The sequence below is a fragment of the Pleurodeles waltl genome, chromosome 6 (genome assembly GCF_031143425.1).
Source record: "Pleurodeles waltl isolate 20211129_DDA chromosome 6, aPleWal1.hap1.20221129, whole genome shotgun sequence".
Taxonomy (NCBI): Eukaryota; Metazoa; Chordata; class Amphibia; order Caudata; family Salamandridae; genus Pleurodeles; species Pleurodeles waltl.
In genome coordinates, this window is record NC_090445.1 from 1,051,020,338 (window position 1) to 1,051,041,754 (window position 21,417).

The 21,417-nt window shown below is 45.2% G+C and overlaps 1 protein-coding gene across 4 annotated transcripts in view; it reads right to left on the bottom strand.

Moving 5' to 3' along the window:
• CHD5 (chromodomain helicase DNA binding protein 5) overlaps positions 1–21,417 on the bottom strand; it is a 981,350-nt gene that overhangs the window by 94,362 nt on the left and 865,571 nt on the right. For all 4 annotated transcript variants that reach the window (XM_069239999.1, XM_069239998.1, XM_069239997.1 and 1 more), the window contains exons 37-38: positions 21,063–21,195; positions 15,912–16,107 (exon numbers count right to left, since the gene is read on the bottom strand). In XM_069239999.1, coding sequence (XP_069096100.1) covers positions 15,912–16,107; positions 21,063–21,195 — 329 coding nt within the window. The remainder of the gene's footprint in view (positions 1–15,911; positions 16,108–21,062; positions 21,196–21,417) is intronic.

A 21,417-nucleotide genomic window follows, 5' to 3' on the forward strand; every position in this document is an offset into this window, starting at 1 on the left:
GACTTTGGGGGAAGAGGAGCAGAGAGATGGGACAGTACTTCTTGAATTTGCTGAGGTCGGTGGATGTTTTTTTCCAGAAGGGGTTTGACTTCTGCCTATTTCCATTCTTCGGGGAAGGTGGCCATGGTTATGGATGAGTCGCAAACGGCGGTGAACTCATTGCTGATCATCTCGCACCTGGGGTTGAAAAGGTGGTGAGAACAGGGGTCCATGAGTGCTCCTGAGTGGGTGGAGTTCATGTTGGCTGTGATGTTTTGTGTGGTGAACCGGTTCCAGGTATTGAGCAGGTGGTCAGAGTCTGCATTGGGGTTAGCATCTGTAAGAGCAAGGAGGCTAAGGGTGTTGACGGTGGTAGGTTGGGGTTCAAAGTTTTTTCAAATGGTGGAGGTATTGTTGTGGAAGAAGCCCACCAGGGTGTCACAGAGTTCCTGAGAAGAGGTGATTATGTTTTCGGTGGCTGAGGGTTTGGAGAACTCTCTGACGATGCTGAAGAGTTCTTTGCTGTGGTTAGAGCTGACTTCAATGCTGTCAGCTAGGATGCTCCATTTCATCTCTTTCATTAGTTGGTGATATAGTATGATGGATGACTTAAAGGTGGCTTAGTCTGTGGGCTCCTTGCTGTTGCGCCATTTCCTTTCTAGTCACTTGCAGTTGTGTTTGGTGGTTCTCTGTTCTGTGGTGTATCAACTGGCCTGCTTGCTGGGTATCTTGACTTTGGAGGGCATGATGGGGGCGACTCGGTCGGCGCAATCGCTGATCCAAGTGAGAAGTTCTTGATAGCCTGTTTTAGGTTGGTTGCAGTGTCAGGGTGGGAGGTGTTGAGGGCGTCGGTCCACTGGCTCTTTGATATTTTGTCCCAGATGCATATGAGGTGCTAATTGGCTTGGTGGCGTGCTGGGGGGTCCTGTGATGGTGAAGTGGTTGATGGCGTTGTTTGTCCAGATGAGCTTAAAGAGATGGCTTTACTTAACTGATGGTGTCCCAGATCTTGGTGGATGCTTGCGGAGAGATCATGGGTTGAGCAGGATGCAGAGGAGTTGTTCTGAAACAGTTGTGATCGCCGTAGTGGTGGTCATTGTGCGTAGAGGTCCTTCAGTGTTGCAGGAGAAGAGACAGTGCTGGCAGGTAAAAGGTCCTACCATTGATCGTGAAGAAGTGCGGCAGCAGTTGTTGTTGCAGAGTCTGGGGTCGAAGGCTCAACGCTCGACTGCAGTGGATCTGCATTTAGTGGGTAAGTCAGGGTTCCTGGCACTGGATGCGGTCCGGGTGCAAATGGTTTTGCCTTTGACGCACTGGTGGCGTACTTGCTGCCTGCATCCTCTGTCCAGATAGGAGGGAGGGGCACTGAATGGCAGTGGGCGGGACAGGCAGGCAGCAGGAAGCGGGAGGGAATTGGTGGGAAAAGAGCGGCAAAGCCAGACCCGGAGCAACAAAGAGGAAAATATAGATAAGGAAATTACCAGCATTACAATACAGACAGAAATAAAGTCTAAACTGTGGCTACATTCAGGTGCAGATTACAAAACAAGGAGGAAATAAAAATATGGAAAATGGCAGCACTGCAATACAGACTTACTTAGTTTAAACAGAGACAATACTAGCAAAAACAGCAGGCAGTCAGGAGGCAGGAAGGAACAAGTGGCTTTTCATTCAGCAAGAAGGGGGAGCTGGTACAGGGACCTACTCAATGGGGTCGTGCTGCGGCCTCCATTAAGTAGGTCCTGGAAACGGAAGGGAGTGGCGGTGGGTGGCAGTGTACAAGGCAGGAGGAAAACAGTGGGAAAAGAGCAGCAAAGTGAGAACCAGTGCAAAGTACAACAAGGAGGTAAATACAAATAAAGAAATTAACAGCAACACAATACAGAAAGTAATAAAGTCTAAATGACAGCTACGGTAAGGCACAGATTACAAAAACAAGGAGGAAATAAAAATATGGAAAACTGCGACACTGCAATGCAGAAGTATTAAGTGTAATCAGTGGCAATACCAGCAAAAACAGTGAGGTGATCAGGCGGCAGGGAGGGACTGCGGCTGTTCGGCAGCAGCAAGGGGAAGCTGGTACAGGTACTCCTTCTGAACCTACTCATAAGCACCTACATAATATAAGTAAATAAATCAGACTGACATATGATTCATTGTAGAGTTGCTTCTGTTGCACTTGACATAGACAACGGACTATTCCATGAAATTGAAGAGAAGGGGAGAGGTTTTTCCTAAAATGAAGGTAAATTAGTGCTACAAAGAATATTTACCTCACATTGTACTTGATTTTTTTACTCAGATATGTCGACATTACACTACACTCTATTAAGGGCCTGATTATGCATTGCTCATTAAATTCAGTCCATGCATAAACCCCTGTTTATGTATGGCCTGGAATTACGAGTTGTTAGTTATTTATGCATCTGATGATTATCAGATGCAGTAAATACGGTAAAAGGCCTTTACAACATGGGCTCAGCTATGCATGCCATTTCCACGCAAACAGAACAGCGCTTGCCTAAACCACAGCTCTGCATTGAGACTGCCTTAACCACGCATATGTGTGGTTAAGGCAGAGAGCAGTCTAGCTGTGTGAATGGGCGGATCAGGAACAGGAACAGGAAGGACTTGGAGAGGTAAGAGGGCTGGGGCCAAGTATGGGGGGTTAGTTTTTAGGGTTGGGGGACAGTTTTAGGGCTCAGTGTGGGGGGAGTCGGGATCGTTTTTTTGGCAGGGGGCACGGTTTTAGAGCTCAGGGTGGGGGGAAAGGGCAGTTTTTAGGGGTGAGGTCAGTTTTAGGGTTCAGGGTGGGGGGCTGGGGTCAGGGTATGTTTTAGCAGGGGGCTGGGTTCTAGGCCTAAGGGTGGGGGGGAGGGGAAGGGGTATTTTTAATGGCAGGGTGGGGTCGATTTTAAGGCTTAGGGCGGGGGGTCAGGTATATTTAAAGGCAGGGCAGGGTCAATTTTAGGGCTCAGGGTAGGGGGTCGGGTAGTTTTAAGAACAGGAGGTGGGTTTTAGGGCTGGGGATAACTGGCAGTTTTCAGGGGTGTGGGTCAGTTTTAGGGCTCAGAGTGGGGGAGTTCGGGTTGGAGTAGTTTTTGGCAGGGGGCAGGGTTTTACGCCTCTCAGCGGTGCGAGGGGAAAGGGTGGTTTTAAGGGCTGGGGCTGAGTTTTAGGGCTTAGGGCGGGGGGACAGGGCAGTTTTAAGGGCTGGGGTGGATTGCAGGGCTGGGGTATCAGGTGTTAGGGCGCAGAGTGGGGGAGCTGCAGTGTGGAATTTACTACGCATATTCCTTTACCAATCATGCTTTTACAAAGAAATTTGTTGTAAAGGTATGTGTGGTAAAGGCATGAGTGGTAAAGATGCGGTCATGGTTCAGACCACGTTGTTTAGGCATGCGTGGTTCAGGCATGCGTGGTTGTATCATACAACCAGTAAATACATCAAGCTTTGTTAAATTTCGGCACGTCTAACCTGCCAAAATTTAATGGGGCAAACCATATGGTATTTACAGTATGATGCGCGTTTAGTGCGATAAACACATATTATTCCCTAACAGCTCGAAATAGGTGGTATTACCACACTTGATAAATTCCTTACCCTATGCAATGGTTATTTATTATGCACAATAAACACCACCAGTATTCCTAACCAGTTTCCAAAAGTCAGTAAGTACCTCTCTGTGTGCAGCAAGCCATATGGCTTTACTCGTTGACTGTAGGTTTTTGAGCCCCAACCATGTTGCTCTTTTGACAAGAGACCCCAATTAACACTACTGGGAAGGTCAGTCAGAGAACAGCTGTTGGCAACCCGCCAGCCTTTTCTGAATTCACATCAACTGACACTGTGACCAACATGTGTCAGGTGAAACCAGCTGGCACTTTGCAAAACTCCTGCAAGGGAACACTACCTGGCAAATGTCCTGATTATGAGTTGGATAGTAAAGTCTGACTCATGTGTAAACCCCTGTTTACACACGGGTTTGTAATTAAGAGTTGTTAGCTATTTGATAATTATTGGATGCATTAAATAACTCAACCTTTGTTAAATTTCGTCCGGTAAAAGCGGCAGAAATTTAACAGAGAAAACCATACAGCATTTACCATATCATGCGGTTCTTGGTGCGCTAAACACCAAAATCCGCATGTCATTCCCCAACAACTTATAATAGGGGTGTTTAATACAACTGATAAATAACATACCCCATGGTATCGTTCTTATTGATTATGTGCAATAAATTACATCTATACTTGTAACCAGGGTCCAAGTATTATTGTAGGAGCCCCTAGAGGCATCTTCAGTAATTTTTATTGTTAAAGCGAGCTAGTGAATACTGCAGAATTTTAACCACTCCATAGCATAAAAAGCATTCTGGATTATTTTTCCTCTGTGCATGCAAAAATAAATACGTCAAATAATCCACTTATTTGTACAGCCTTTCACAGATATCACATATAAGTAGGAATCGTTTCATCCATGAAAAAGAAGGGAGTTTTCTGACAGACTGCTAAAGTAATGAACTTAGACAGTCACATGACAAAAATAATAAGGATGTTTCCCTCAGAAACTGCAAAATAAAAACTAAGAAAATATCCCTAAATTATTATCACTGGAATTATATAGATTGTCGCATTTTATGTTATTTTATATCGTTTTCTATTATTAGTGCTCTTTCAATGCCATGGCTGCTAGGTGCGCCTAGAAGTTTAAACTTGCAACATTAAATACACTAAAACATAATATTCACTAAACCTTTCAAAAAATCTGTCTAAAATTCTCCTTACCACTGCTTTAGTGCAACTTTTCTGTAATATTCCAGTTTTTCAAGTGTTTAGTGACTGCCACTTGTCTATGTAGCTCTGATATGTTTTTTAAAGACACACGGAGGTTTTTGAGGATTCTTTGCTAAGCAAAAGGTTGTCGTTCAAGGTTTTACTATGTCTAATGATGTAGCCAGTCGGAAAATAGAAAATAGACCATCAAACCTTCCTCACGCCATTGTCCACGCCTATGATAATTATACGGGTTGCATTTCCAGAAAGTAAAGTTGTACAGAAGTTATCATGATGTTGTGATATGACTGCTGTAAGGAACATTTTGTTGGAGGCCTTTTCCTATACCAGGAGTTACAATTTACAAACCCACAGTGCTTAATTTCCATTAAGAAATGGTTGGAAGTTTTTCCTATGCCAAGAGTTAAAACTTATAAACGGGCAGTGCTTAATCTCTAAAAAAAACATTTGCAGGGTCCGCCATCATTTTAAGGAGCAGGCCATCTGATACTGTGAATGCTGGAAGTACCAAATACCAAGTCGACCTAGTCTTGAATCCACCTCATGACTCTTTTTTCCACCACCCTACACTTCTTTTCCTTTGTCGTTTTGTTCACTCTTTCAAATTCTTTTCCACCCATGTTTTCTCCTTTTCCTCCCTCTTTCTCCCACCTGTGTCTTTCTCTTGCCTGACTCTGGTTTAAAAACTGATGATGGAGCCAAATGTGTGCCTTGCACACCACCTGCACAAATTAAGCACTGTCTCTAGGAAACAGTTACTTGTTCCCTGAAATGTCCCCATTTCAATTCAAGATATTCTGTGCAAGAGTCCGAAAATACCAGTCAACATTTTTGGCACCTCATCTGCATTCCCAGACCAGCTTCTTTGGGGCTGACACTTTCAAAAAAATCCTTGGCATTTGGGTCCTCTCACGGCCCACCGGACAAAAACAATCTGTCCCACAAGCTGGCCCTTTACAACTCGTCCATGTGGCACCTGGCAGGGTGAGGAAGTGTGGATGGCCTTGCGGAATGTTCTGCTTGGGCTGCAGTTAGCTGGATTAGCGGTAATGGGTGATTAGATCCTGCAAGCGTTGGACACCCTTGTTGTGATCGTGGGCATTTCAATCTCATGCTAAGGGAAGACCTAGATAGGGTGATCAGAGGTGAGGCACGGCCCAAGATGGATACCAGATTGGGGGTATTTGTGGTGGCTTTGGGATTGACTGACCATTGGCCGTCCACACACGGCCAAGCGAGCAGCAGTACTCATACTCGATAAATAAGGTGCCATCTCTCTGCAGACTCAATTAGTTTCTGATCCCTGTGGGACATCCGGGATTATGTCGTGACATAAGACACTTAGGGGCATATTTATACTCTGTTTGCGCCGGAATTGCGTAGTTTTTTTTACGCAATTCCGACGCAAAACTAACTCCATTTTTATACTTTGGCGTTAGACGCGTCTAGCGCCAAAGTCCATGGAGTTTGCGACATTTTTTTGCGTGGACACCTACTTTGCGTTAATGATATGCAAGGTAGGCGTTCCCGTCTAAAAAATTGACTCCGAGGCATGTGCGCCGTATTTACACTCCCGGGCAAAATTCACGCCCGGGAGTGGGCGGGTCAAAAAAAATGACACACGGCCGCTTTTGCGCCGTTTTTTAGCGCCTGGAAAAGGCTGGCGTTAAGGGACCTGTGGGCTCGGAAGGAGCCCAGAGGTGCCCTCCTATGCCCCCAGGGACACCCCCTGTCACCCTTGCCCACCCCAGGAGGACACCCAAGGCTGGAGGGACCCATCCCAGGGACATTAAGGTAAGTTCAGGTAAGTATTTTTTTTTGTGGCATAGGGGGGCCTGATTTGTGCCCCCCTACATGCCACTATGCCCAATGACCATGCCCAGGGGACAGAAGTCCCCTGGGCATGGCCATTGGGCAAGGGGGCATGACTCCTGTCTTTGCTAAGACAGGAGTCATTTCTATGGGGGTTGGGAGTCGAAAAAAATGGCGCAAATCGGGTTGAGGTGAAAAATTTGCCTCAGCCTGACTTGCCCCATTTTTTGACGCCCAAGCTCCATATCTCCCTACGCCGGCGCTGCCTGGTGTACGTCGTTTTTTTCCACGCACACCAGGCAGCGCCGGCGGCTAACGCCGGCTAACGTCATTGATTAAATACGGCGCCCTCATGGCGCTTCAGAATGGCGTTAGCCGGCGCTAATTTTTTTGACGCAAAACTGCGTTAGCGCAGTTTTGCGTCAAAAAGTATAAATATGGCCCTTAATGAGAGGAATCGCGGACCATTCTCCAATCGTGATGCTGCTAACTCAACCACGATCTTGTACTGAGAGGGGATGGTCACTTGATCGCTGCTTACTGACTGACTGGGTGACTAAATGTTTAATTCAGGACCTAATAAAATTATATTTTGAAGAGATTAAGGGCTCTGAGTACTTAGATGCCACTGTCTGGGAAGCCTTTAAGGCAGTGGTAAGGGGCCAATGTAGGAGGCTGGCCTGGCTTATAGTGGGTACCAATGGTACTTACACCTTGTGCCAGGTCAAGTTATCCCTTATTAGTAGAGTAGTAGTGTTCTAGCAGCTTAGGCTGATAGAGGTAGCTATAGCAGAGCAGCCAAGGCTGAACTAGGAGACATGCAAAGCTCCTACTATACCACTTATATCATATAGGTACTATATCATAAGAAGGACAATACTCAGGGTTACTAAAAATAAAGGTACTTTATTTTAGTGACAATGTGCCAAAAATATCTCAGAGGATATACTCCCTTAGGAGGTAAGTAAAATACACAATATATACACACAAACCAAAATCAGGTAAGTAAAACAGTCAGAAAGTAGTGCAAACACTGTAGAATACAATAGGATGCAATAGGCCTAAGGGCAACAAAAACCATATACTAAGAAAGTGGAATGCGAACCACGAATGGACCCCTAGGCTAATGTAGTGTGTAGAGGGTCGCTGGGAGTGTAAGAAAACACTAAGGGTGTCCAAGATACCCCACCCCAAGACCCCTGGAAAGTAGGAGTAAAGTACTACTATTTCCTCAGAAACACACTAAAGTCGAGATAAGGGATTTTGCAAAGACCACAACAGACTGCAAAGCACTGAAGACCGATTCCTGGACCTGAGGACCTGCAAAGGAAGGGGACCAAGTCCAAGAGTCGCGAAAGTGTCCAGGGGGGGCAGGAGCCCACTAAACCCCGGATGAAGATGCAAAAATGGCTGCCTCTGGATGGAAGAAGCTGAAGATTCTGCAACAACAAAAGGTGCTAGGAACTTCTCCTTTGTGCAGAAGATGTCCCACAGCATGCTGGAGGATGCAGAGCTGTTTCCTTGGCAAAATACCACAAACAAGCCTTGCTAGCTGCAATAGTTGCAGTTAGAGAAAAAGGGTGCTGCCCTGGCCCAGGAAGGACCAGGATGTCGCCACTTGGGAGAGAAGACAGAGGGGGCCCTCAGCAATATAGAGAGCCCATGCACAAGCAGGAAGCACCCGCAGAAGTCCTTGAGCACGGGTTCAAGAAGTCTGAAGACGGCGGTCGTCTCACCACTGCAAAAGGAGGTCCCACGACACCAGAGATCAACTCAGGGAGCTGAGCATCCCAGGACAGAGTACTGGGGACCTAGGCTCGGCTGTGCATGCAGGATTTCATGGAAATGTGCACAGAAGCCCTTGTAGCTGCAGTTCATACGGTGCACAGGATTACTGTCTGGAGCAGGGAGGCAAGAACTTACCTCCTCCAAATTTGGACAGTTGGACCACTGGACAGTCTGGGTCACTTGGGTCCACCACCTGTGTTCCAGGGGCCATGCTCGTCAGGATGAGAGGGGTCCCAGAGTACTGGTGTAGCTGAAGTTTGGTGCCTGCTGAAGCAGGGGGAAGATTCAGTCGAACCACAGGAGATTTCTTCGTGGCTTCCAGTGCAGGATGAAGGCAGGCAGCCCCCAAAACATGCACCACCAGGAAACAGTTGAGAAAGCCGGCAGGATTAGGCGCTACAATGTCACTGGCAGTCTTCTTGCTACTTTGTTGCAGTTTTGAAGGAGTCCTGGAGCAGTCAGCGGTCGATCCTTGGCAGAAGTCGAAGACAGAAGTGCAGAGGAACTCTGGTGCATTCTTGCAAGTCGTTATCTGAGGAAAAGCCCACTGGAGAGACCCTAAATAGCCCTCAGATGAGGATTGGCCACCTAGTCAGGTAAGCACCTCTCAGGAGGAGTCTCTGACGTCACCTGCTGGCACTGGCCACTCTGAGGCCTCCAGAGTGCCCTCATACCTCTGGAAACAAGATGGCAGAGGTCTTGGACACACTGGAGGAGCTCTGGGCACCACCCCTACGGTGGTGATGGACAGGGGAGTGGTCACTCCCCTTTCCTTTGTCCAGTTCCGCACCAGAGCAGAGACTGGGGGTTCCCTAAACCGGTGTAGACTGGCTTATGCATGGAGGGCACCATCTGTGCTCTTCAAAGCATTTCCAGAGGCTGGGAGAGGCTACCTCTCCCCAGCCTTTAACACCTATTTCCAAAGGGAGAGGTTGCAACACCTCTCTCAGAGGAAATTCTTTGTTCTGCCTTCCTGGGACTGGGTTGCCCAGACCCCAGGAGGGCAGAACCCTGTCTGTGGGGTGGCAGCAGCGGTGCAGAGAAAACCCCATAGAGCTGGTTTGGCAGTACCCGGGGTCCATAGTGGAGACCCGGGGATGCATGGAATTGGCTCCCTAATTCCAGATTTTGAATGGGGGGACAATTCCGTGATCTTAGACATGTTGCATGGCCATATTCGGAGTTACCATTGTGAAGCTACATACAGGTATTGACCTATATGTAGTGCACAGGTGTAATGGTGTCCCCGCACTCACAAAGTCCGGGGAAATGGCCCTGAACTATGTGGGGGCACCTTTGCTAGTGCAAGGGTGCCCTCACACTTAGTAAAGTTACACCTAACCTTCAGCAAGTGAAGGTTAGACATATAGGTGACTTATAAGTTACTTAAGTGCAGTGTAAAATGGCTGTGACATAATGTGGGCGTTATTTCACTCAGGCTGCAGTGGCAGTCCTGTGTAAAAGAAATGCCGCAGCCCATAGGGATCTCTTGGAACCCTGATACCCTGGGTACCTAGGTACCATATACTAGGGAATTATAAGGGTGTTCCAGTGTGCCAATTGAAATTGGTAAAAGGTGGTCACTAGCGTATAGTGACAAATTTAAAGGCAGAGTGAGCATAAGCACTGAGGTTCTGATTAGCAGAGTCTCAGTGACACAGTTAGTCACTACACAGGTATACACATTCAGGCCACAAACTATGAGGAATGGGGTCCTGGCTAGCAGAATCCCAGTGAGACAGGCAAAAACAAACTAACATACATGTAAAAATGGGGGTAACATGCCAGGCAAGATGGTACTTTCCTACAGCTAGATGATGCATGTGGCAGGGCAAAGGCAGGAACGGGAGAGAGTGGGACGTGAGATGTAGGAACAATGATAGAGTGGTAATCACAATATGGGGCCCAACCTGGTGGCTCTTGACCTCCACAGAGAGAAAATTAGAGGAATATCGATGACTGATGCACTAAGAGGCCAGGGTGATCTTTAAGTGCAAACATTATAAATTGTATGAGGTGGGAAATAAAGTAGTGAAATTGCTTGCATGGCTCATGCAACGGGAGAGGGGACAGAAGTGTATGGAAAAGGTTACCACACCTGTCGGGCGAGAGACGGAATCAGCAGCAGAAATATGTAGGCATTTGCCGACTTTCTGCAACACCTTTGTGCCCCACATCTGGACACCACTGTCAAGCGTGGACAGAAAGGCTTTCTGGCTGACATCTCAATGCCCATTCTAGGGTGTGTGGGCAGTGAAGCTTCTTGAGAAGGAACTACGGGAAGGAGAGATCACAAAGGCATTGTCTCAAATGAATAATGGGAAAGCTCCCAGACCTAATGGCTTCCCCCTAGAATTCTTTTAGAGTATCAGGAGCCAAGTAATAAAGTCAATAAGGGCTATGCTGTGTGAACCCAAGCAGAAAGGAGAACTGCTGAAGGAGCTGCAACAAGCAACAGTAGTCCTTATCCAGAAGAAGGGGTGGCCCCCGCCCAGTTTTCCTTTTCCTAGCAGATCTCGCTACTGAATGTGGAAGTGAAACTGCTAGCAAATATATAGGCAATCTGCTTGATGCGAGTTATACACTGGGTGGTGGCTCAGACCAATCAGGCTTTATTCCATATGGGTTCAGCAGGCACAGTCTCTGACGCCTTTTCAGATGTCTGGCAAAGGAGGAGACACTGGGTGAGCCAGCAGCACTTGTGGCCTTCGCGCATGAAAGAAAATTGACTCTGAATGGCCATACCTACAGGCTGTATTGGGATAAATAGGTTTCGACTCAGCAGTCTGTGCGTGGGAAAAATGCTATATGCCAAACCTACGGCCCGATAACATGTCAATGGAGCTCTCTTGGCAGAATTCCCCCTGGGGAGAGGAACTAGACAGGGATGTCCCGTCCCCTCTTCTTTTCACAGTAGAGATTGAACTGGTGGCCAACTGGATTAGAAAGGATACTCTGATCCAGGGATTGCGATTGGACCATGACTGGGAGCATGTGGTTTCACTTTATGCTGATGATGCTCTCTTCTACCCCGACACATCAAACGATTCAGTCAACAGGATTCTGGAGATCTTCAGAGTGTTTGGACACTACTCAGGCCAAATCCCATCTATACCCCTTGGCGTGATAGGCCCCTGAGAAAGATGGGGCTGCCCCATACCATGAGAAAGGGTCAGCTCTCGATACTTCGGCATCTACATCACGTGTGACACAAGCCTTTTCTACTCCTGCAACCTAGGTAGGCTGTTGAAGGAATGTAAAAGGAATGTAGCCAGCGGAGACATCTCCAGCTGCCCCTGCTGGGCAGCCCTTTATAGAATGATCTACTTACCAAAATTCCTGCATGCACTGCAAAACTCCCTGTTTGAGGTCCCTGAACAATTCTTCAAATCAGTGGATGCCGGGACTAGGCTCCTACTCTGGGATGGGGGCGAGCCACACATAGTGATGGAGGCACTCACAAGAAAGGTGATGGATGGAGGAATCGTTCTGCCCAAACCTCCACCTGTACTATTGGCGGTACTTAATGAATGGTCATTTGCTGACCAGACTGAACTCTTCCTATGGGCACATAGGAGGTCTTTGGAGCCACAGGCATTTGTAAAGTGTATATATGGGAAGAAAAAGAACCACAATCTTCGTAGGTACATGGGAAAAAGTGGACATACAATTGGGATGGCGGGCAGTGCTCACCTTAGCAATTCCACTATGGGGGGGTGGAGGGGTTGGCACTACTGAAGGGAATTGATGGCCATAGCAAATGGGATGTTATAGGAATTTCAAACTGGTAGATGTCTCGGCGAACCAGGAAATGCTGAGTTTTCAGGACCCTCAAATCTCAATACAAGCTGGCTGGGGGACAATACTTGAGGTACCTTCAGGTGAGGCACCATCTCAGTGCGCTCAATAACCCCCGGGCAGAGATATCAGAGGAAAGCCCACTGTAATAAAGAGTACTGAGTTCCCATCTCTTCCACCATGCAATTTCTGCCATTTACAACACGATTCTGGCTAACAGTGCTCCTGCACTATAGAGGCTATGCAAGAGATGGGAGGGGGAACTATGTAGGCTGAAGAATGATGAGTAGGGGGGAGGCATGCAGGTACCCAGGGGGAAGTGGCAATTCGAGTGAGTTTTAGGTTGATCCGATGCAATATCTTACACTGAACATACTATACCAGAGCTAGGTTATTTGCAATTGGCAGGATGGGGTCGGATAGATGCATTCAGAGTTGCATCCAGAGAGGTATGCGTCCACACACTTAATGGGATTGTCCGAGAATCCACATGTTTTGGGAGGAGATCCATGACAGGATCTCTCAGGCTTTAGGGGAACCTCTGGTCCTAAACGCCAAGGTAGTGATGTTGTGATCTGGGGAGAACAGGTGCTCATTAGACACATCCTCCTTTTCTGCAATGTGGTCCTGATGGTGGCACGCAGGGTTGTGATACAAAAATGAGAAGCAGGCAGGGCCCGACAAGGTGGCAATGGAAGGCTAACAAGAATTGGTGATTCGGTGAGGAAGAAGAGATATACAGGATGGGGTCGGATAGATGCATTCAGAGTTGCTTCCAGAGAGGTATGCTTGCACACTCTTAATGGGATTGTCCGAAAATCCACATGTTTTGGGAGGAGATCCATGACAGGATCTCTCAGGCTTTAGGGGAACCTCTGGTCCTAAACGCCAAGGTAGTGATCTTGTGATCTAGGGAGAACAGGTGCTCATTAGACACATCCTCCTCTTCTGCAATGTGGTCCTGATGGTGGCACGCAGGGTTGTGATACAAAAATGGGAAGCAGGCAGGGCCCGACAAGGTGGCAATGGAAGGCTAACAAGAATTGGTGATTTGGTGAGGAAGAAGAGATATACATTATAAAGTAAGGGGTCATGGAGAGAACGGAAGATGTTTTATCGGAAAATTAGTTTGAAGGGAGGGCTAAGGATTGAGGTGGGGCCACAAATATTGAAACTGGTAGTATGGACCTTCTTAAAGAACATTGTGGCTAGACCTTGGAAAGTGATTTCAAGGGTCTGTCTGACTGTCGGGTGATATGCCACTGAGTGGGGGAAGGAGGAGGGAATTACCATATGTTTATGGGTTTGTATGGTGTACTAAAAATGAATAAAGATCATTTTAAAAACATTGTCTTCCTATGTATATGCTGAGTTGGAGCATGCGATAAACACAAAGTGTGTGCATGTTTGTGTGTGTTTGTGCGTGTGTGCACGCATGTGTATGAAATGAATGGATTCCCTTCCCTTCAATGAGACACATTTCCAACTGCTTATGAAAAAACAACCCCCTTTAGTATGACCATTGAAGGGAAATAACTAGATTGCTGGTCCTCTGAAGACTGTTCCATTGCTCACTAGACATTTCAAACACAGGTGCCAGACTGTGCCTCACCAGGTATTTCCATACTGACATTTCTCCACCGGCTTCAAGTGGAATGAGGCACTGTACTCAAAGCTCTGTAGATGAAGCACAGGACCAACAGAGTTATTGAAGTAGAGTGTTCACTGAAATTGGTACCCAGATTTATTTTATCACAGAACCTCAGATCCACTAACACCAAAATACACAAGCTAGTGCAAGGCTTATGTCAGAAGCTTCTAGAAAATATTCCTAGACTCAGAGCCACTTGCTTTGTCACAACTGCGGTCCTTCCGATAGATCACCAAAATGACTCCCAGAAACAATTGTGTGACCTAGGACCATATTACCTGATGAAAGTGTTTGCTGCTTTATTGGTGCTTGCCAGTGGTAGCTAGGTGAAGTGTTAAATGAGATTACAAGGCTCCACATAGAAATGGAGTGTGGGAATTATAACGGATTAAGAGCACATTACTCCATCATGTAACACCCTACATATCATTATGTCTTTCAATTACACAGCTGCTCTCTTACGTTTACCACAGACAAGCACCAATAACGCTGCTTGTTTACATGACAGTACCTCTAGACAGATATGCCTTGTACATATAATATACTTTTGCAAGGCTAACACTAACCCTCTCATAGTAACAGGGCCTTGGCTTGATAGTATCCAACACAGGCGTAGGAATGCAGGGCTTCACCAGCCATGTCTTGGAACTGTGAAGTCTCTCTTGAAGAAATCCAAGAACCTCATCTATTGTCTGGAGCTGCATCCCTCTCAAAGCTAAATGCAGTCTCAATAGCACATTTCATTATTACATGGTCCATCTTATTCTACTGTGACTATAAAACAATGCTTCTCAAAAAGTAGTTGTAATTTTGGAAAACCATTCTACTTGGATCTGGAAGAGGACTTAGAATGCAGGGAGCACTGTACTTTCCCCTAAACTGGCAGTTATTGTTACCATATGCAAGTTCTGATGACTGAACTTCTTTGTTAGTATAAAGAGTTATGTTGCAATTTGTTTGCAATAAGTTACTGCGGGCTATAAGAGATTTCCCAAAGTTTGACTGCTACCTAATGCACAAACGGATCTCCTTTTAAGATAATAGCTCTAAGGACACATAATAGCAGAAAGTCTGTTGAGTTCCTGCTATTCCTGAAGGTGCTGCAAAGCTTCTGAAAAAGTCAAATTTTTCTCTTTAAGCAAGTTCCAAAGAGAAAAATCCCTTTCCTGACATGCTCCTCCCTCCCCTTCAGTTGGGGGACTATTTTGTATTCTATTGAAATGGCATTTAGTTAGAGCTTTTCCATACCCTTTGGGTAGACTAAAGCGCTTATCAGCATACTCATATTGTCATCACTGGAATCAGTTAGAAGAGGCTGATGAAGCAGGCTGACCTCAGTACTTAATTTGAGCGGGTGGTTTCTGGTGCCTGGCACCAGTACTTTATTCTCAGCACCGGCTATAATGACAGTCTACCACATGGTGGCGAAGTCTATGAAATTTTTAGATGAGCAGACTGTGTTTAATAATTCAATATCATTAAAAATAAATAATATCTGCCACCAATGCCATTCTCACGGCTTTAGGTGGTCTGCAGTAGTCAAAATTGCCACACTTGTGGAAGTGAGATGGTTATTGGTTATGTTGGTACTGCTATCGAAGGCAATGGCTGGGGCAATGGCTGGTACATGCTGCAGGGGCCTCCTGAGAAGGGCACTGATAATTAATAATTTTTTTACAAATTGATTTAAGCACTGGACAACCTGTCTTCCTAAATTAACTTCTCTAATAAACACTCGCTGTGGTGGAGAAAATACTATTGTTTTCCTTACTTGAATAGAAAGTGTTTAAATTAGGAATATATTTCAAAACAATATTGTGCCATTATAAAATGTACAATTGATATTAGTGCATTGTGCCAGCGATGTCTACCTTTGATGAGCGACCTTTTTAAATCACATGGTTTCTAAGCGGTTGCTTTGTTTTATAAAAACATCAGTCATTTTCTAGAAATTTAATTTATTTACAATCTGAGGTGTGCCAAGCAAACCTTCCTGTATTGGGAAAGCAATTGTCTTCATGTTCTCCGATTGTCTTCCACGCTCTCTGATTAGGTGGGGCGGATGCAAAAATTGGAGGTCACCAACCTTTGTGAAGGACAGCATTGGCTGGCTTATTCCCTGCCAGTGATTCTTTGGAAAGGTGCTGATGACTCTCAGCTAGACATTCCACTTCTGCCAAGCGAGCGTTGAGTGCCATGGCTGGATGGTTCGGATCCTGGGTCATGTTGAGGTATGCGGCCCTTCGGAGCTGTTCCTCAATCACCAACGCCTGCTCTAGCAGCTAGAGAAACGGAAAACATACAGTAGAGCATATCATCAAAGTGGTGAGTGACAACAGCATATCTACAAAAAATACAGAATATAGGGCCCAATTCAGAAAACGTTTTACTTGAGCAATTTCAACTAGTGTCTCCACTGGTAATTTGTTGATCCTAAGTCACAAAAACAGGATCTGAAGAGAATTTATGAGCACAGATGCCAGTTATCAGTGTAGATTTACTACCAGGAGCTCTATTATTAAAAGAGCAGTGGAGGGGCAATGAGCATGTGTGCCCGGTTTCTGCACCCCTGGCTGCAGCCCATTCTGTAATACACATCTTACCAGTGCACATGTAGCACTGGCTGTTTTGGACCTGACAACCTTTGGGTGGTCTTCGCCTAACTTTTTGTCAGCCTTCCTCCATTTTGCTGTCATCTTTTTGCTGGTTTTAGGACTCAACGTACTTTATCACTGCTGACTAGTGCTGAAGAACATGTGCTCCCTCTCAAACATGGTGATATTGCTGTCTACCCAATTGACATGTTTAATTTACTTATACGTCTCTAGTCAAGTGCACTACATGTGCCCAGGGCCTGTAAATTAAATGCTACTAGTGGGCCTGCAGAACTGATTGTGCCACCCACATAAGTAGCCCCTTAACCATGTCTCAGGCCTGCTATTGCAAGGCTTGTGTAGGCAGCTTGCTCTCATAGGCCCGCATTGGGAATTTCCTAGTATACTTTTAAGCTGTAATTTCTGATCAGAAAGGAGTAGATACATTGTGTTTCATATCTTTGAATTGGTAATGATAAATACTCTTTACTGGCAGTGTCATATTTAACATTTCTAATTTAGAAATTTTAGAAAGTAGGCATTTCTCTGCTCTTACTGGTCTGTGTGCCTTACAGTCTGTCTCCAATACACGTCAGGACTGGGCTGGGTGACAGATACATTTGTGAATTTCATCCAGACAACCACAAACAAAGGACACTCAACTGCATCTGCATTCATCTGCATGCTGATGGGTCTTTCTGGGTCTTTCTGGGAAGGAATGATAGGATGGAATCACACTGACACTTGAAAGGGTAGTGGCTTCACCCACACAAAGGACGGATTACACTCCACAGATAACCTGGCAGACAGGACTGGGGTGAAAGGGATACAGGTGCACTTCAAAGGCACTCTTTGAAGTCTCCCCCACTTCAGAGGCATTTTTGGGTATGAGTGCTGGGTCTCTGCCCTCCTAAAATCAGACACTTCTGGATCTGGAACTGAACCTCTGTCAGAAGGACTTGTTGTGCTGCTCAAAGGACTCAACTGGACTGCTTTTCTGGAAGGACTGCTTTTCTCCATGTTACCCTGCTGCTTGCTGTTCCCTGACTACTGGAAGCACTCTGCTTTATCTCCAAAGTGACCACCAAGGGTTTGCCCCCTGTTCTCCTGCAGTCTCAGGGACATCAAAGACTGCCTACAACTCTCTTGATGCTGCTGGACTCTGTCTTCTGTGAGTCTCACCCTTGCCTGCGGGTGCCCCCTCCAAGCTCTGGGCCTCAGACGTGGGTTCTGCAGCTTATTCCTGAAAAAAAAGACACATCGTCTCGAATGCAGGAGAAATTCTGCTGCCTTGGGCCTTTGATATCGATGCAAAGGCTGTTTGATGACAGCAAATTCACAGCCTGCGTAGCCTGATTATGAAGTTTTGCATGGCTCGAGAACGGCCCATCCAATTCATTACAATGGAGTTTTGACGCTGACGTGGTGACCCGGCTGCATGAAAAACACTGACGCATCGTGCCCTCAACATTGACACTTTGTTCCTTTCAAGTTACTGTTCAGAGGACCCTGCGAGGCTTCTGTAGCTGGCCTACCCTCCATTGTGGCAGGCCTGAACTTTGGGTTTGCACCGATCCCTGGTGACCTCAAGTAACCTTTTGACTCCCAGTGACTTATTTTAGATTTAATATTTTTATCTTTATCAGAGTGTACAACGCACCACAGACCAGGACAGTGTACCCTTTTTTTATTATTGCCCCATGTGTTCAGAAAAATCCCCAGGTGTAAGTATCACAGAGTAATTCTTTCTAGGCAAGAGGCTCTTGAAGATCATTTATTTCCTTTTTTTGGGCAATGCTGATAACCTTTCATTGGTGGCCTAAGCATACTTTGGAGGTGAGAGTACATATAAAAGTGGATGCTGAGTACTTTTATAATAAAATGTCGGAACCAGATTTGGAACCTGTCTGGTTTCTTGTAATGATGGGCCCTATTAAGAATGACCCTGAGTTGAATGCAAAATCTTGGTTTAAGGAGTCCTGAGTGGGCACGTCAAATAGGGTGAGCGTTCACAAAGCTTTAAGTTTGGCAACACTCAAACATTGTCAGTGATTTTCCCACTCTTTATTTATGCTTCTAAACTTGCCCCTGCATTAACTAAACGTAATGGGCCAGATTTATCAAGGCCTTGAGTTGACCTTGTATCACACAAGGTGACACTGTGGCAACTAGCAATTAACTGAGATTTACTATGCCATGTTGAGCCAGCATGTGAGGGTCTATGTTGCGTAGTAAACCTGGAGTAATGCAATGTCTTGTGTTACTCTGCCTTGGGAAGACATTCCATGGGTGGAGTGTGGGTCTTTCCCCACTTCCACCCATGGTTTCTAGTGTATCCCCAGATTTACTAACACTAGTAAACCTGGGAATGCATCAAAATGCTACACCTTCCGAGGGGAGGTGTTACGAGGAGTAATAGGGAGAGTGGAGGAGATGTTGGGTGGGTTTTGCTGCTGATAGACCAGAAGAGTTGGAGTGATCCTTAAAGCTAGTTGATGAATGGTTTCAGTTGAGTGACTCTGAAATGTTTCCACGTACACAATGAAAATCACTCATTCACTCAGTCCCTCAACTCACTCAACATCAAATCATATGGTTTATGTATGGGGCAATAGATAAACACAGAAATCACAAGCGAATCAGTGGAAAGCAAGGCTTCGGTGTAATATTCATTGTAGCATTCAGGGCAATTTTTAAACTGATATTACAAATTTTGCCACTACTACTTGGGAAAGTTTGGACCTTAAAACACAGAGGTTTCCTTGCTTGTCTGAATAAATCTCCTATAGTTCTAAAGAGGGCAGTGCACTAGTTGGCCATTAAGTAAGCACTGGACAGCATAAAACCCCTTAGACCATCCCTTAACCTTTTAATAGACTCCTTTAACTTAAAGGGCAAGTGCAGGTATATTTTTGCAGCTTACAGAATGAATGGACTGGAATCTCTAGAATGAATGAGGGAAAGGCCTTGTTATTTCCAATAAACCATTTTATTTCACAAATCATATGCCGTTTGCAGAGTGTGATCAACCATGGAATACATTTGACTCCATGTGAGTAGAGAAGTCTCCAATATCAAAGTGAAATTTAACAAATAGGAAGAGGAATAGGTAGAAATATTTTTGAGCAGTGGTGTGAAGTGGTACTGGCTAAGTTAGTTCAGGAGAAGAGAGCAAACAGTGGAACAGCAGAGTTTTACTCTGACTTTGAACCAATTTCCTCCTTGTAACTCAAAATGGTCCTTATTGTTTTCTGATCTAATTAAAAGATTTTTTTTTACATTATTATGTTTAGCATGTGGTACCTTATATGAAACAGTGTTGGATGAGCATCTCGGATTTAGGGCCATATGTACGAACACATTTTCCCATAGACACAGAATGGGCAAAACTGCTTACTACATCTGGCCCTTAGTGCGGTACTACGGACCAGAAAATGCAGATACAAAAATCTGGCGAGAACCTTGCGCCCACTTAATTGCAATAACAAACAAATTAAATAGGTTGCAATTTGTACCAGATGTCGAACGGTGAAACTTGGAATGGGAAATAAGATGCTAATAAGGCTAAGTATTTCCCATTTCGACGTGTGAAAACAGCTCATTTTCCCCAGTAATTCACACCATAATTGTAATCACATTTGGGGTGCAAACAGAAGTTGTGCCCAATTGGCATTACTGGTCCATAGTTATCACTGTCTTTGTTGTCAGGCCAGAGCAATTACATGCCCTTCAGTGTGAACCAAAAAAGTATTTTATGCTTTCTTATGATGTTGGTCTTGATGGTGAGTTAATGGTTAATGAGGTCTGGGAAGAACATATCAGTGGCAGGATTTTTGGATAGCAGTTAAGTCAATGAGTTTCCATTTAGATTCAATGTAACACCCGTGAGAGAATGGGCAATGTTAGCAAGGTGAAAAAACTCACTATGCTGAGCTTCGGCTGGTGGAAAACTGACAGTGGTGAATTTATTACTCATGAAGAACGGCTGTACACAAGAAACAGTAAAATTTGGACTTTTCTTGACAGTTAATTTTTACAATTCTAGGGTAGTGCCCTATGTCAGTCAACAGACACAACAATCTGAAGAAAGGGGGCACAGCTAGGTATACCCTGGTTGCCCATGAGCAGGGGCACTGGAATTTTGTGATCTTGTGGCTGTAGTGTTTTCTGCATAATTATGGATTTGCTGCATTGCCACATAATCCATCATCTGCTACATAATCTGCAGATTAAAAGGGTAAATTGTTCATAGCTCAAACAGATCAAAAGTTACAAAACACATGGCAACAAATGTTGCCACGCAGTGGAAGGGCCTTTGCAAAGGTTAACTGTTCCACTTTCTGTTGCTTATTGCTGTATTTAGATATTATTAAACTTCTACTAAAGAAATTGAAATCTTTGCCCAGACAGTACTAACCTGTGTAAAAATTACAAAATAAAAAAAATGATACAGTCACAAAATATGCTGCATTAGGCTGAATAACTTGCTTTTTTACTGTATAATTTAGTCCAAAATAACACATTATCTGCTCCTCCCCTGATGCATAATTCCAGTGGCTCTATTTTTAAGTCTATAAAAGGAGGTGGCAAGAATTTAGCAGGGTATGCCAGGCATTGTCACAATACTTCAGTAGAGTAAATACCTTGAACCTTCGGGCGAGAAACTTATTCTTCATTTCCAGGTAGTTCCCCTTGTGTATTTCTGACTTGAAAGGCTCATTCAGGATCATGTAGCGGGTATCGTTCTGGATGTCCTGCCACCGGGCATACCCATGGCTACGCGCAAGGCCAGCTGTTAAGGAGAACATCCTTTAGCATCTTCAAACTTGACATCTACATTGCTGTTCAGCATCCTTCCCTGTGTAGCCATCACTGACTGGCAGAGGAAGTAGAATAGACCCACATTTCTGTATTCAAAATAGCTTCCTGAATACATAAGAATAATAACACAAACAGAAAATATTTCCATTTGACAATTAGATATAACTAATGCTTCAA